This window comes from Nycticebus coucang, chromosome 18 (assembly GCF_027406575.1).
Source record: "Nycticebus coucang isolate mNycCou1 chromosome 18, mNycCou1.pri, whole genome shotgun sequence".
Lineage (NCBI taxonomy): Eukaryota > Metazoa > Chordata > Mammalia > Primates > Lorisidae > Nycticebus > Nycticebus coucang.
The window spans coordinates 32,083,486-32,099,630 of record NC_069797.1 but is presented as its reverse complement, the minus strand read 5'-3'; the positions used below and the strand labels follow the sequence as shown (position 1 = coordinate 32,099,630).

General features: G+C 48.4%; 1 protein-coding gene across 3 annotated transcripts; it reads left to right on the top strand.

Annotated features, from left to right (window-relative positions):
• The first annotated feature begins 306 nt into the window (after positions 1 to 306).
• Positions 307 to 15,374, top strand: PIPOX (pipecolic acid and sarcosine oxidase). Of its 3 annotated transcripts, none has more exons than XM_053569638.1 (8): positions 307 to 823; positions 2,019 to 2,167; positions 10,847 to 11,060; positions 11,421 to 11,603; positions 12,700 to 12,846; positions 13,165 to 13,323; positions 13,901 to 13,976; positions 14,247 to 15,372. In XM_053569638.1, exons 1-8 carry the CDS (start codon positions 710 to 712, stop codon positions 14,375 to 14,377), a joined length of 1,173 nt encoding a protein of 390 aa, XP_053425613.1. In that variant the 5' UTR covers positions 307 to 709; the 3' UTR covers positions 14,378 to 15,372. The 3 variants fall into 3 exon arrangements, with proteins under 3 accessions (XP_053425613.1, XP_053425614.1, XP_053425615.1); XM_053569640.1 differs by lacking the exon at positions 307 to 823 and adding an exon at positions 1,631 to 1,766 and having other exon boundaries at positions 14,247 to 15,373; XM_053569639.1 differs by lacking the exon at positions 13,901 to 13,976 and having other exon boundaries at positions 14,247 to 15,374.
• The last annotated feature ends 771 nt before the right edge of the window (positions 15,375 to 16,145 follow it).

The following is a 16,145-nucleotide window of genomic DNA, read 5'->3' as shown; positions in this document are numbered from 1 at the left end:
TCAGGAGGCTGAGGCAAGAGAATCGCCTAAGCTCAGGAGTTGGAGGTTGCTGTGAGCTGTGATGTTACAGCACTCTACAGAGGGTGACAAAGTGAGACTCTGTATCTTAAAAAAAAAATGCTGAGAATAGTTTCATAATCACAAAACTGCCCTCCCAGTAGGCCCCTATCTGTACCCCCTGACATCACCACCCACCAGGAAGGTGGGTCTAACCCTGGGCATCACGCCAAGTTCTAAGCTCGACCCTCTAGAATCTCTAAAGGAAATCAGGCAGAAGAGGGGAAAGCCAGCAGGGGGAGGCAGCATTCCTGGTGCCTAGCTTGGTCTATGAGCCATTGAAATTCCAGGGCAGAAGTCCTGAGACAAAGATCATAATGAGACAGGAAGGTGGCAAAGGAAGGAGCCCATTTGCATGACAATAATTGAGCCAAGAATAGAAAGCTAGAGGGATGCAAGGGTGAGGTTGGCAGCTGAGCTGGGCTAAACCTCACAAATCAGACTACCCAGTTCTGCTCTGCAGAGGAAGGGAGGCTGAGTCCTGTGCCAGGCTGGAAGGGAGGGAGAGGAGACGGGGGAAGGGCCCTGGCCCCAGGGGATTGTGGGAACACGGACCGGGCTGGACTTTGCCTTCCTCTTCAGCAGGGGAGCCACCTTTGCTTGCCTTCTCCTATGTGGGCTCTGGGACTGTAGGGCTGACCAAGTGGGCATCATGGCTGCCCAGAAAGATCTCTGGGATGCTATTGTGCTTGGTGCAGGCATCCAGGGCTGCTTCACTGCATACCACCTGGCCAAACACAGGAAGCAGGTCCTCCTCCTGGAGCAGGTACAGTGCCTCTTCTGCACTCCTGATCTTAAGGACTGTTCCTCTCCTCCATTGCAGAGGGGTTTCCAAGCCGGCAGGGTGTGGGGGCAAGGCCAAAGGGCCTGAATCATGCCAAATTCTGTGCAATTTTTAGCTTGGCTGCTTGGGGTCTTTCATGACAGTTCCGAGAAATTTTCACTACGCCTCAGACCCCCCTCGGGTTTCTTGGTACGTTTTCCCCTTTGGCTGCCTCCCAGTTCTTGCCCTTGATCAAGAAGTGTCCCAGGCCCTTTCTCTTTCTTTTTGCTACTTTGTCTTTCTGTGCCCACAGGGTTGATCAAGAACAGAAAAACAATCAGGTCTGTGTGGGCAGCCTTAAGCAAAGATAATTTTGCCTAGGGACAAAGGTTAATTTATCAGCCTAAAATGTAGTATTCTCCCAGCATATTCCTGGTCTCACACCCTAGATCCCAGTAGAAGCTTCTGTTTTTTTCTGCCTCCTTCAGACAATAGCAGCCTCTTTGTTTGATACACGGGGAGTGAGACTTAGGTCTTATTTTTCTTTAAAAGAAAAGTAAAGCCATGCAGTGCAGTCTGCAGTGAACACTACATATGAGGGTGGGCCCTGTGTATGTGCAGGGTCCTTCCAAGGCCAGGTGCACCTCTCACCATCAAAGGTTTCTACTGCAGGTGGCGCTCCTTTATCCATTCTGCTGACAGCTGTCCAGGCTAGTTATGTTTACCCCGAGTCGTTAGAAACCGTCTTCATTTCTCTATCAGTTTTCTCGAAGATCTTGGTTCATCCTCTCAGGAGACTCTCCATGTTTTGCAGAATCCCAGGGTGGTTCCCTTATCCTGGTGATCTGAAGCCACAGAAAATAAAGTCAGCATCAATCTCCTTGCTCGTAAAACAAAGAGACTAGACTAGAATGATCTGGAAGATTCTTTCTTACTCTTCTTCTCTGTGAGTCTAAGTGGGGTGAGGCTGCAGCAGAATGGTTGGAAATTAGCTAACAAAGGGACTCCTAGATGTGAATGATGTTAACAAAAGGAAGCCTAAGTTCGTGCTACTGAAGAACTTCTATTTTGATTGTTAAGTCAGTAAATCGATCATAAAGGGGATTTGGAAATGTTTAAAGGATAAGAGGCTCCAGGTTGACAGCACACAGTGAGGCCGCAGAGTAAGGGGCAATGGCTTCCCTTGTCTCTCTTCCAGTTCTTTCTACCACACTCCCGAGGAAGTTCCCATGGACAGAGCCGGATTATCCGAAAGGCATACGTGGACGACTTTTACACCCAGATGATGGATGAGTGCTATCGGATCTGGGCCCAGCTGGAGCAGGAGTCTGAAACCCAACTGTACAGGTGAGGGAATTCCTGGGATCATGGGCCCATACCTGGAGGTGTGTTTACTGTGAGATGGCAGCACCAGGAACACTTGCAATGAATGCAATGGGAGGGACACAGGTGGAGAGAAGTGCGGATGCTCGGAAGCATTCTGCTCAGTGTCCTTGATAACTCCAGCCAGGTCCACCAGCTCCTGCTGGGCTCTGAGTTCCAGGACTGGGTTCAGGCCGCGTGATCAAGGCTAGCTGGAGAGGCGCAGAGCAGGGCAGGCCTGTGAGGGATCTGCTGGAGGTTGTGCCTTTGCCTCTGCAGAGCCCTCTGAGGCTCTTAGGGCAGGGCTGGGATAGAGGAGGCTGCTGCCTGCTGAGTTCTTTGTAGTCCTACCAGTTTCATGACTTTTCATGCTGGGTCCTTAACTCCATAGAGAGCCCATAAATCTGTTTCCTTCTCTCTGAATACCTTCTTTCTTTCTTTCTTTTTTTTTTTTTCTTTTTTTGCCTATATACCTTCTGTAGGAACAAAACGGGGATGCAGCTCAGGCTGGGTTGCTTGCCTGGCAGTAAGCCTGTGCCTCTTTCTCTGTAGCCTTCATGGTTTTCTCTAACCTTAAGACTCCTCCCTCGCTGACCTTTGGAACACTCAGGGGAAGGTCCATAACCTGTGTTGCAATGGGAACTTTAATCACCCCGTGTCCCCTCCCACCTCCTCTGCAACTCTCATCTGAACTCACAACAAACTGTGGTTCTGCCCTACAGGGTGGCAGTTACTGTAATGGACGGGAACCAAGAGGTTACTGTTCTGTTGCAGAAACACCATTAACTTAAAAACTAAGTGAAATCCATTATGCAAATACAGCCGGGGCAGCTAATTACAGATTTATTCAGAGGCAGCTAATGCACCCAGCACCCAAAGAAAGGAACATGTCTTGCTGCGGGGTGTCCAGGCAAAGGGACCCTTCTCTGTCAGCTGTCTGTGAATGCTGGTGGTAAAAGAATTGCCCTGGGCCTTGGAGATGTGAGAAGAGTATCTGGAATCTCTCCCAGGGAAGCGGATTCTGGAGTCAGACAGGGTTGGATTTGACCTTGTGCTCTATTCTGATACCAGCTGTGTGATCCTAGAAAAGTTTCTTTACCTCTCTGTGCCTCACTTTTTCTCTTAGGGCTCTGTGGGGATTAAATGGGACTTTTTTTTTTGAGACAGAGCCTCAAGCTGTCACCCTCTGTAGAGTGCTGTGGCATTACAGCTCACAGCAACCTCCAACTCCTGGGCTCAAGCGATTCTCTTGCCTCAGCCTCCTGAGTAGCTGGGACTACAGGCACCTACCACAATGCCCGGCTATTTTTTTGGTTGCAGCCGTCATTGTTGTTTGGCGGGCCCGGGCTGGATTCGAACCTGCCAGCTCAGGTGTATGTGGCTGGTGCCTTAGCTGCTTGAGCTATAGGCGCCAAGCCGACTTTTTTTTTCTTTTTGCAGTTTTTGGCCGGGGCTGGGTTTGAACCCACCATCTCCAGCATATGGGGCCAGCACCCCACTCCTTTGAGCCACAGGCACAACTTTTGTAAAATCCTTGGCATAGTGCCAAGTACCTGTCATAAGTGGGAGTCTCTTTCCCCTATTCAGGGTCAGCTACATTCTTGTTCCACTTAGCCATGGAGGAAAAAAGCAGGGGAGACAAAGGGTCTGCAACCATCATGGACATCCAGGCTGCAGGAGAGAGGGAAAGGAACCTTTGCATAGGAGATCCCCAGAAACTCACAGTCTTCCTCTTTGGCAGGAGGACTGGAATTTGGAATAGCTCTGGGACTAGTCAGGCTTGGCCGTAAATCTCAGCTCTGACGCTCCTTGCTTTGTGGTTGGGCGTGAACTGTGTAACCTCTGTGAGACTTGGTTTTCTTGTCTGCAGAGTGAGGGTTATAATACCTATTTCATGGGCCTGTTGTGAGGGTAAGTATGTAATGGGCTTAGAACTAAGTGGAAAATCATCACTATCATCATTCTCACCACATATTTTGTGCTAACAATGAGAAACTAGGGACCAGCCGTAGTGACTCACCCTCATCATCAGCACTTTGGGAGGCCAAGGCAAGAGGATCATTTGAGGCCTAGAGTTTGAAAGCAGCCTGGGCAGCATCACCAGACCCTGTCTCTACAATTCCCTGGGTGTGGCGGGCACCTATAACTAGCTTCTCAGAGGCTGAGGCAGAAAGATAACTTGAGCCCACTTGAGCAAGCTACAATCATGCCATGGTACTCTAGGCTGGCTGACAGAATGAGACCCTGTCTCTAAAACGAAAAACAAAACAAAACAAAACAAACTAGGAGCTAGTCTAACTACTTGATATATATAACTCACTCAAGTGCCCTCACAATCTTATGAGAAGGTTGCTACTGAGTAGTCAGGGTCTTAACCTGTTAATGTCACAGAATTACCATACTCTTTTTTTTTTGTAGAGACAGAGTCTCACTTTACCGCCCTCGGTAGAGTGCCATGTCGTCACAGGACTCACAGCAACCTCCAGCTCTTGGGCCTAGGCGATTCTCCTGCCCCAGCCTCCTGAGCAGCTGGGACTACAGGCGCCCGTCACAACTATCCAGCTCTGCCATTGTAATGTGAAAGCAAGATGTAGATAAATGAGCCTAGATTGTTCCCAAAATCTTTATTTATGGACAACGAAATTACGATTCATATAATTTTCATGTTATGAAAAATTATTTTTTTTTTTGAGACAGAGTCTCACTTTGTCACCCTGGGTAGAGTGCCATGGCGTCATAGCTCACAGCAACCTCAAACTCTTAGGCTCAAGCGATTCTCTTGCCTCAGCCTCCCAAGTAGCTGAGACTACAGGCACCTGGCACAATGCCTGGCTATTTTTAGAGATGAGGTCTTGCTCTGGCTCAAGCGGGTCTCGAACCTGTGAGCTCAGGCAATCTACCTGCCTCACCCTCCCAAGTGCTGGGATTATAAGCATGAGCCACCGTGCCTGGTGAAATATTATTATTCTTTTGATTTTTTTTTTTTTTTTTGTAGAGACAGAGTCTCACCTTATCACCCTTGGTAGAGTGCCGTGGCATCACACAGCTCACAGCAACCTCCAAATCCTTGGGCTTAGGCGATTCTCTTGCCTCAGCCTCCCGAGTAGCTGGGACTACAGGCGCCTGCCACAACGCCCGGCTATTTTTTTGTTGCAGTTTGGCCGGGGCTGGGTTTGAACCCGCCACCCTCGGCATATGGGGCCGGCGCCCTACCCGCTGAGCCACAGGCACCGCCCTATTCTTTTGATTTTTTAAAAAATCAAAATTTAAAAGGAATCTTGGCTCACGACATAGACAAAAACAGGTAGAGGCCAGATTTTGTCCCTGGGTCATGTTTGTTGGCACTTAGTCTGGAAGATACCTGAAATTGGTCCCCTTTTCCATTCCCCTGTCTCCAAATAAATTCATGTCTTAATCATCCCACATCAAAAGATTGCCACTGTATGTTGGAAGACAGGGAAATATCATAGTCCCTCTTAAAAGACCATTCGGATGCCTCAAAGCCCCGGTTAGGAATAGTGAAAAGTGATATGAATTGGGTATTAAAAACCTTTAAAGTACTATAGGTTGCTAAGTATTCTTCTTATTGTTGCTGTTATTCTATTATTAATAAGTCTTTTCTTATGGCTAACCTGATTTACTCAGGTACATTAATTTATTTGGTTCTTTTACTTAGTAGGGACACAGAATAGATGCTTCCCATTCTCAGAATGGTATCTGAATATAGCTCTACCTTCAGGCTAAAAGTCATTCCAATTCCTTTATCTTTTAGCTTTTACCCTTTTTTTTTTTTTTTGAGATAGAGTTTCACTTTGTTGACCTTGGTAGAGTGCAGTAGCATCACAGCTCTCAGCAACTTTAAACTCCTGGGCTCAAGTGATTCTCTTGGTTCTGGGACTACAGGCGTCTGCCACAACACTGGCTATTTTTTTTCTTTTTTTTTTTTGCAGTTTTTGGCCAGGGCTGGGTTTGAACCTACCACCTCTGGCGTATGGGGCCGGCGCTCTACTCCTTTGAGCCACAGGCGCCGCCCTACTTTTTTTCTTTTTAAGAGACTGAGGTCTCACTCTGGGGGTCTCACTCTAACACAGGCTGGTCTCAAACTTGTGAGCTCAGGCAATTCACCCACCTCGGCCTCCCAGAATGCTAGGATTATAGGAGAAAGCCACCATGCCCGGCAGCTTTTACTCTTGATTCTGATTTTCTTTTCTTTTCTTTTTTTTTTTTTTGAGACAGAGTGTCACTCTGTTGACCAGGTTAGAATGTTTTGGCATCAGCCTAGCTCACAGAAACCTCAAACTCCTGCGTTCAAGTGATCCTCCTGCTTCAGCTTCCCGAGCAGCTAGGATGACAGGGGCCCACCATAACACCCAGCTAATTTCTCTATTTTTAATAGAGATGGGAGAGGAGCTGTCTTATTCTTGCTCAGGCTCGTCTCAATTCTTGAGCTCAAGAGATCTTCCAGCTTCCACCTCCCAGAGTGCTAGGATTACAGGCATGAGCCACTGCACCTTGCTTGTCCCAATTCTGATTTTCTAAATGATTCATCATCTTTGTGGTCATTACGTCTCCCAACATTCTTCTAGAGAAGAACTAGCCAATCCCATAACTGACAGAAGTGGACATACTTAATGCTATTTGATGATGATTAAAACAACAACAACAGGGCGGCGCCTGTGGCTCAGTGAGTAGGGCGCCAGCCCCATATGCCGAGGGTGGCGGGTTCAAACCCAGCCCCGGCCAAACTGCAACCAAAAAATAGCCGGGCGTTGTGGCGGGCGCCTGTAGTCCCAGCTGCTCGGGAGGCTGAGGCAAGAGAATCGCGTAAGCCCAAGAGCTGGAGGTTGCTGTGAGCTGTGTGAGGCCATGGCACTCTACCCGAGGGCGGTACAGTGAGACTCTGTCTCTACAAAAACAACAACAACAACAACAAACCTGTAAGAGTAGGTAGTTAAGAAGGTTGTCCAATGCTTTTTATTCTGTTTGGCTGCTTCCTGTGACAACAGCATACTAAACAAGGGTGGGTTCAGAATATTTGCATATATTCCAGGAACAGACAATGCCACATGTGTCAGATCAAAAGGTCTGAATCTTTTGTGATGTGTACAGCCAGGACGCTGATACCAACAGCAAAGCCCAGCTCTGTGGACCATTTCTTTCCTGCCCCGCCTTCTCCCTTTGAGTCCTACTATCTAGCTCCTGACCCGGGCTGCCCCTGCTTAGCTGACAATATCAGACAAGATCACAGCCGTAGGCAGTACAGCTGCTGGCAGAACCTGGTGGCCCCCTCCGCAGCTGCTGCTTCTTGTGTCTGCAAAGTGTCTGGCTTGTCAGCCACGTCCCCTCCCTGGAGCAGTCTTTGTTAACCAATTCCACCTCGGCCCACTGAGCGGAGGAAGATGAAACAGAGAGCTCCTCCAAAACCAACAAAGACAGCAGCCATTACCGAGTCCCCATTTGAGCCCCATCCCCAACGTGACTCCAAGAGCTGGCTTAAGAGCTGGCACTTTTAGCCTAAATGGGAAAGCTGGGATGAAGCTGGGGAGAGCTGACTCTCCCCAGGGAGAGTAGATGCCTGGAGAGCTGACTCCCCTTCCCCTTTTCTCCCCCATTCCATTCTGCACTGTGTCCTGTTGTAGTAACTGGTGGAAATCCCTGATCACCAGCTCTGTACATCACATCTGAGGCATGAGTTGGGCCACAGGATAGTGAACAAAGGCCTTGAGAGGATCAGATTACCTCTTCCTAGTGCTGGCTCAGACTGGGGCTGGGAGGAAGGCATAGTTCATATACCAAATGCTCTTGACTCAGCAGATGGGCATTCTGGGAGCTGGGAGATGTATTCTTTTCTAGGGTTCCCTGGCAACCCAAGTGCTAGCTTCCAGCCTTCCTTTCTAGCTAGTCCTCACCATTCATTCCTCGCTTCTCCTTCCCCTGCAGGTGCCCTTGTCTCTTCCCAAACTTTGTAGCCCAGGTCTGAGCAGAAAAAGAGGAAGGGGAGGCCCGGAGCACAGGTTGAGAAATTGATGCGGAATGAGCAGTCTATTTATTGGTATCTAGAAAAAGGCATTAAGAAAATAAGCACTTAAATGATTTTCAATCTGCCCGTGGAAGTCATCTATCATCATACAGGGGGGAAAAAAGACCCGTTCTCCAATCTTGGTTTTGATTGACTGATCTCCAATTCTCTAAACATCTCCCATAGGAGCCTCTCACCTATCTCCCATAATGACAGGCCTTTGCATTTCTAGGCAGTGTTTTACATTTATTTCCGATTTGCTCATAATGGTCAAAAATCTTTCTCCAATCCAAGGCATTTCTCCAGCAGTGCACGGTTTCCCTCAGGCCAAATAGCTCAGCTGTGATCCACGGAAAATGAGAATTTCCCATACATATCTTCAGACCAGAGGAGGGTCCAGCATCACAAATTCAGATGGAAAATTTCCCACTGTTAGATCAATATCTGGGCTAAGAAATAAATGCCACAGGGGCAGGGAGCTGGAGCAAAATGATTACAATCGGCACAATTACATTCACCGGCAGAATCAGCTCACTGATTACTCCTAAGGATGGGGAGCTCCCGGTTCAGCCACCACAGGACGGCTTGGGAATTAGAACATCACTCAGCATTTCATAATTCGACAGATTCGCCTGTTGTCTTGGATGTGGTTGTCTTTCCCATGCAGCACCTTCCTGTAAGTGGAGTTCTTAATTCAAGGAAAGAAGGAAGGAAGGAAGGAAAGAAGGAAGGAAGGAAGGAAGGGAGGGAGGGAGGGGAGGAGAGAAGGAAGGGTAGAAAAGGCAAAGTGAATCTCAGAGCATATGAGAGGCCAAGGCTGGTGTATTACAGGCAGAGGTTAGAATATGCTGCTCTGAAATTTCCAGGGATTTGACATTACGTCTGCTTAGACGAGATGTGGATCATGTCTTTCCCCGAATCTTACCCAACCAGGACCCCCTCTGGTAAAAAGGGCTCAAGAAGACTGGATGACTTCATAATTATCTTGTTGACTAAGAAGTTTACTAGGCAAGTTTTCATTACCTGGAAACCAATCTGAAATCCTTTTAGGGGCCACAGAAAAAGGCTATCTCCTCCTGGCGAGTGGGGATTTCTCCAGCCTCTTTCCTCTGTTGGTCTTTGAAGAGGCAGCGCTCTGGCTGCTATCTCACCAGTGGAGAATGCTGGGGGGGCGGGTGCCGTGGCAAATGGATTGGGCACGCTGCGCGGCTCTGTGTACTGACACCCGCCCCAGGGCCCACTGCGTCCCTACCCCCTCCCAATCTTCTCTTTAATCCCCCCAACCAGATAATGTGGGATTTGGAAGCATGTAATATCCATGAGACTCCATTATAGGCTATTACGAGCTTTATGTGTGATACCTGGGGGATGTACCAGGCTGTTGCTGGTCAGTGTGGCTGCTGAGACTGAGAGGGACTGCAGGAATGGTCCCAAGGGCCAGAGTGACCCTTCTATTGTTTAGACCTACTCCCCGCCAAAGGGGCCTCTGATCTCTTGTGACAGAGACACAGGAAGCATGAATGAGAAACAGCCTTTGCTCCTTAGGGACTTGGAAACATAGTGGGAGGTACATGGAGAAATGAAATCATAGAATCACTGAATTTATTGCTGGAGCCCTAAGGAGACCATCCACTAGTGTTTCTGCAAGAGGATGTCATTGGCACATGGGGTGGAACCTTCTTGAACATTGCAGGTTCAGCATCCCTGGCTCCGGCCCACTAAATGTGAATGGCAATCCTAGGCATGGTGTCAACTGGGAAAATGGGCCACTCGTTCATGGTGGGTCGAGGGGGATCACCCTGGTGTGGAACACCCACAGACACATGTTACAGCAGAGGAGTCTGGGCCCCGAGGGGTGAGCAACAAAGTCAAGGTCACACCAAGATGATGCCAAGACTTTCTGCAGAGTCAAATCTTTCAATTTAGGGGCGGCACCTGTGGCTCAAAGAAGTAGGGCGTTGGCCCCATATGCTGGAGGTGGTGGGTTCAAACCCAGCCCTGGCCAAAAACTGCAAAAAAAAAAAAAAAATCTTTCAATTTAGGACCTTTCCCACAAAATGGACCCTTTCTTCTGAGAAGGAACTGAGAGATAAAGACAGACACACATGAGGGGATAAAAACATCAAATGACAAGAAGAGGAAAAGGGGAAAGGAATGGTGTTGGAGAGGATGGGAATTCCATGTGAATATAATGCTCCCAGGGGTCAGGGGACAGGAGGAGGAGATGAAATCTTATCAAAGTGACTTTCAAGGTGTGAAAGATGAAAGAGGACTTAGGCTCTCTGCTTTCAAAGACAGGATGGATCCTGAGGAAGGAAGATAGAGAACAAATAAACTAAGAGTGAGAGCTGGGGAATTCAGCTCAAGAATACTGGGGCTTGGGCGGCACCTGTGGCTCTAAGAAGTCGGGCGCCGGCCTCATATACCAGAGGTGGTGGATTCAAAGCCAGCCCTGGCCAAAAACTGCAAAAAAAAAAAAAAAGAATACCGAGGCTCTTACGACCGGGCTCTTCTCCTGTCCTCTGACCACGAGGCTCAGGCCTGGACCAGGACCTGGGATCCGTGCTGGAGCAGTAGAGTAAGTGTCTCAGAGCTTTGGCACGTACTTTTACTTAGGTGGCTCTTTTTTTTTTTTTTTTAAACAGGCAGACTGGACTACTGGTGGTGGGACCAAAGGAAAATCCAGAATTAAAAACAATTCAGGCCACTCTATCTAGGCAGAGGATAGAACACCAGTGTCTTTCATCTGAGGAACTGAAACACCGTTTCCCAAATATTCGGTTGCCCCAGGGAGAAGTGGGGCTCTTGGAGAAGTCTGGGGGAGTTCTCTATGCAGACAGGGCCCTCCGAGCTCTCCAGGTGAGATCACACACACTGGGGCAACGCTGCTTCCTGCTCTGGGCATCCTGGGTTCTTTTTTTTTTTTTCAGTTTTTGGCCGGGACTGGGTTTGAATCGACCACCTCCGGTATATGGGGCCGGCTCCCTACCCCTTTAAGCCACAGGCACCACCCAGCATCCTGGGTTTAAACAGCTAGCCCCTTTGCCCTGCTGCCTTTAGGCTTGACCTCTTGGGCAGGGCAGTGTTATATACCCTGCTAGCCTTGTTGATACGGGAGGGGCATCTAGATTCTGCACTCTCTCTTCTGCCCTAAGCTAAGGGCTCTTTCTCCACCATGGTTAAGCACATTCACAGCCAATTTGGCTCCTGCCCTCTCAGAATGCAGTTCGACAGCTGGGAGGTACAGTGCGGGATGCAGAAAAGGTGATGGAGATAAAACCGGGGCTGCCAGTCATGGTGAAAACCAGCTCTGGGAGCTACCAAGCCAAGAGCTTGATCATCACAGCAGGTCCTTGGACCAACTGTCTCCTCCGTCCCCTGGGAATCGAGCTACCTCTCCAGGTAAGACGAACTGGAAGCTTGAGAGTTGGTGCTTAAGAGAAGCAGCTTTGGAGCCAGATGGAGTCAAGTTTGAGTTCAGGATCTGCTACTTGCAAGTGGACAAACTTTGGAAAATTAGTTTACCTCACTGAGCCTCAGTTTTATCACCTGTAGTGTGAGGAAGTAATAGCTATCTCCTAGCACTGTTGGAGAATTAAAGTATATGACATATTTTAGTCCTTGGGAGATAGCCTGGCTTATAGTAAGCACCCAGGATATATGTGGTATTTTGAACTCCCAGAAAGTGAGAGAAAAAGGGGTGAGGTGCAGCTGTGTGAGAAAACTGAGAATGAGGAAGAATCAGAGGTTTGGAGATTCTCTCTCTCTCTTTTTTTTTTTTTTGTAGAGACAGAGTCTCACTTTATGGCCCTCGGTAGAGTGCCATGGCCTCACACAGCTCACAGCAACCTCCAACTCCTGGGCCAAAGCGATTCTCTTGCCTCAGCCTCCCGAGTAGCTGGGACTACAGGTGCCCGCCACAACGCCCGGCTATTTTTTTTTTTTTTTTTGGTTGCAATTTGGCCGGGGCCGGGTTTGAACCCGCCACCCTCGGTATATGGGGCCGGCTTCTTACCGACTGAGCCACAGGCGCCGCCCTCTCTTTTTTATTTTTTGAGACAGAGTCTCACTATGTCACCCTCCGTAGAGTGCTGTGGTGTCATAGCTCACAGCAACCTCAAACTCTTGGGCTTAAGTGATTCTCTTGCCTCTGCCTCCCAAGTAGTTGGGACTATAGGCGCCACAACACCTGGCTATTTTTTGGTTATAGTTGTCATTGCTGTTTGGCAGGCCTAGGCCGGGTTCAAACCCACCAGCCCTGGTGTATGTGGCCAGTGCCCTAACCGCTGAGCTATAGCACTGAGCCGGAGATTCTTGTGTGTTGTAACATATGTAACAGGTAAATGACTGGAGAAGTGGGTGAAGCCAGATAGATGGGTTCAGCTGGGCATGCAGGCTTGTGTTAAAGGGCTGCAGAGCCCCAGAAGAAGCTGCTGTCACTGCTATAGAGTTCCTTGGCTTTTCCCTTTCACCTCCCACTTCCTCTCCTTGCTTTAAGACCCTGAGGATCAATGTTTGTTACTGGCGAGAGAAGTCTCCTGGGAGTTATGGTGTATTCCAGGCCTTTCCATGCTTCCTGGGCCTGGGCCAAGCCCCCCACCATATCTACGGGCTGCCAGAAGGAGAGTACCCAGGGCTTATGAAGGTGAGCAGAAAGGCCGAGAGAAGGCGAATAGGTGCCTGTGCAGATTTGGGGCAGCTGCTTTAACTTTCCCCTCTGCAGACTCCCTCCGGTCCCCGAGGCAGCAGCAGAGCCTGCTTTGCTGCTATTTGCAGAGAAAGACCCTCAGCTGCCACATAGGGTGGGTGCTGGGACTGAGCACCCAGCAGCACCTGCCAGGGTGGGAGAAGCTGGAATGATGGATGGGGTCATCCTGTGTATAAGCCTGCCCCTTGGCAGTGGTGGGTGCGTGGAGGGCAGTGCCCTTGCCGCTCACATCACATCACTCTGATTGGGAGCCAGGTCTGCTATCACCACGGCAACCACACAGACCCTGATGAGCGGGACTGTCCCACAGCATGCCTAGACATTCAAGATGTCCAAATCCTGTGCCGCTTTGTCAAAGATCACTTACCTGGCTTGAAGCCAGAGCCTGCCATCGTGGAGCACTGCATGTACACGGTAAGGGGTCTGGGCAGCTCTCTCACGGCTCTGGAGAATGGGCAAGGAGACAGACAGACCTTGCTGGCCAGGCCCAACTCTATTTGACCCCTGACATAGTCTGGGACTTCAACCAATGAGCAAATAATTTCTGTGGGTTGGTGTGTCACTACCAGAGAGGGGCCTGGTAGGGATTATTCATATTCTTTTTCATTAGGAAAATAGGCCTATGCCTGGCAGTCCTTCACTGTATTTCCCAGAAGTGCTTTAAAATTTTTTTTTGGCGAGATGCTCTGGTTGAACAGGCCTTAGGGACAAAGAGAAGAGACAGATGTCACCAGGACCTAAGGCATCTTGGCTAAAGTTAGTTTGCAGAGATTAACTGAGCACCTACGGTGTTCATAGCTCTGTATGAGAAGAGAGGCAGATGGACAAATGAGAAAGACCGGCACACCCAGAGGGGCTCTGGTGTGCAGAAAGCATGTTTGTACCCCATTCCCATTCTTTGTGGGAAGAACTCTAGCTTAGTCCCTTCCCATCAGAGCCTCCAGTACACCCTCTAACCTCAAAGGACACCAATAGGATTGTTCCTTTTCAGAACACCCCTGATGAGCACTTCATTCTCGATTGCCACCCAAAGTATGACAACATTGTCATTGGTGCTGGATTCTCTGGTGAGCCAAAGCTGGGGGAGATGGGGTGCTCTAAAGGCAACCTGCTTCAGTGCCAGGCAAAATGGTATTTTCCAGATAAGTACTGAAACCTGGACACTGAGTGAGTAAGGAGGTTGGGCAGTCAGAAAAGGGGTACTCACGGTGGGAGGTAACTTCCGGCTTCGGGATATGATCCACCCGAGAGTCAGCTCTGTCTGGTTAAGTAGGAGACTTCTGGAGAGCTCAACCTGTCTCTGAGGATGCTTGACCATCTACTCTTTTTTTTCCTAGGGCATGGATTCAAGCTGGCCCCTGTTGTGGGGACGATCCTATATGAATTAAGCATGAAACTAACACCATCTTATGACTTGACACCTTTTCGAATCAGCCGCTTCCATGGCCTGGGCAAAGCTCACCTTTGACCCCTGGCCAGCAGCCTCCCCTCAGTGCACAGGAGTCCCTGCTGGAGAAGACTTCTCAGTTGTAGGAAGTGGCTCTGAGATGTCATCTTTTTCTGCCTTTTTTTTTTGTTGCAGTTTTTGGCCAGGGCTGAGTTTGAACACGCCACTTCCGGCATATGGGGCCAGTGCCCTACCCCTTTGAGCCACAGGTGCTGCCCTCTGCCTCTTTTGAATCCTCCACAGTCACTGGATGGTTGAGTCGACCTTCGTTCCCTGACCAGCTTCCTAATCTCAACTACTCTTGTGCTTGCAAAAGGTCAATCAGATATTCTATAATCACGGATTCGCAAGGACCTTTGAGATGGATGTTTCAATATGGAGGGGCACAAGGACTGGCTCAGGAGACCAAAGCAGTAGTTAAAATTCTTTTTGCTGGGATATTTGATGAACTTGAAATGGATTTGACTAAATCTTCCCAGGAGAGGGTGAACAAGATGATCTCCTATAGATCACTACTGCCCTTGGAGTTTCTTTTTCTAAAACTAGAGCTACCTTCCAATCATGCATGCCCATAAAATTTCTGGCTTGTCTTAGATGCACAATAAATATTTGTTGAAAGATTTGTTGAACAAACAAACAAAGAAATAGCTGCATTGCATTTAAGTCCATGGTGGGCTTTCTTTTCCATGTGACCTTATTTCTCACAGGCTCTAATTGTCTAAATTAGCACCATAGAATCCATTAACTCAGGAACGCTTGGAGTCTTTATCCCCTTTCAGCCCTGCACCCCCTTCATCTGGATATTTTGTCTCCTCCTCATCCTCTTTCTGCTTCTGTAAGGATGATCAGCTTCCAGGCTCTCATTAAGGTGTATTGTCAGGTCCTTATGAAGATGGAGCTGTTATACCAGAAAGAAAGAGAAAGACACACTCGCTCAGAAACCCTGTTCAATGTTTGAATGTTAAATGTGCCATTTTATTATCATTAGGATTGCTCCCACTTAATGAAACAGCATTAGCACCGCGTTGGCTGGCCTCCTTGCACTAATTGCTTTGGAAGGGAACAGGCTCATTACTACCCCAGGGTGGGTGGAGGGGTGAGGGCTGTAACAGGGACTCAAGCAGGTTCAACCCCAGAGGACAGGAGTTAAAATGCTCTGGGGAGAGAAAAACCAAGGCTGAGTGGGGTGGATATGTTAGGAAGAGTCACTGAGTAGCGAATGAAGAGTGGGCAATGGGAATGAGAGTAAAACTATTCCCAAAGGAAATTCAGCGCAGAGGAAATTACTCTTCAACTGCCTAGGTCCTCCAGGGCCTAGGCACATGTATTAGCACTGATTTCTCCAGTGAGTTATAAAAGCCAGCAATCCTGTCATCTATATTGCAAGGCTGCTTTTTGGGTGATCTCAGATGGTTCCTTGAACCCGCAGCATCTGTAAACTGGATAATAATACTACAGATGCAAATAACCTCTACAGGGCTGTGTGAGGTTTCAAATAAGGTTATTTATTGAATATACAAGTATTTTTCACACCTCTACTATGTGCCAGGCTCTGTGCTGGGCCCTGTGGATATATCAGTGAACAAAAAAGATAAACAACTCTGTTCTAAAACAGTATGGTTGTTCCTCAAAAAAGTTAAAAATAGAATCACCATATGATCCAGCAATTCCATTTCTGGGTATAAACCCAAAAGAATTGAGAACAGGGTCTAGAAGAGATATTTATACACCCATGTTCAGAGCAGCATTATTCACAATAGCCAAAAGGTAGAAGCACCAGAGGTGCCCA

Coding starts and splice junctions, on each gene's coding strand:
- PIPOX (XM_053569638.1), top strand. CDS start 710: ATGGCTGCCCAGAAAGATCTCTGGGATGCTATTGTGCTTGGTGCAGGC. Junction 2,168..10,846: donor TCTGAAACCCAACTGTACAG/GTGAGGGAATTC, acceptor TTTTTTAAACAG/GCAGACTGGACTACTGGTGG. Junction 11,604..12,699: donor GAATCGAGCTACCTCTCCAG/GTAAGACGAACT, acceptor CCTTGCTTTAAG/ACCCTGAGGATCAATGTTTG.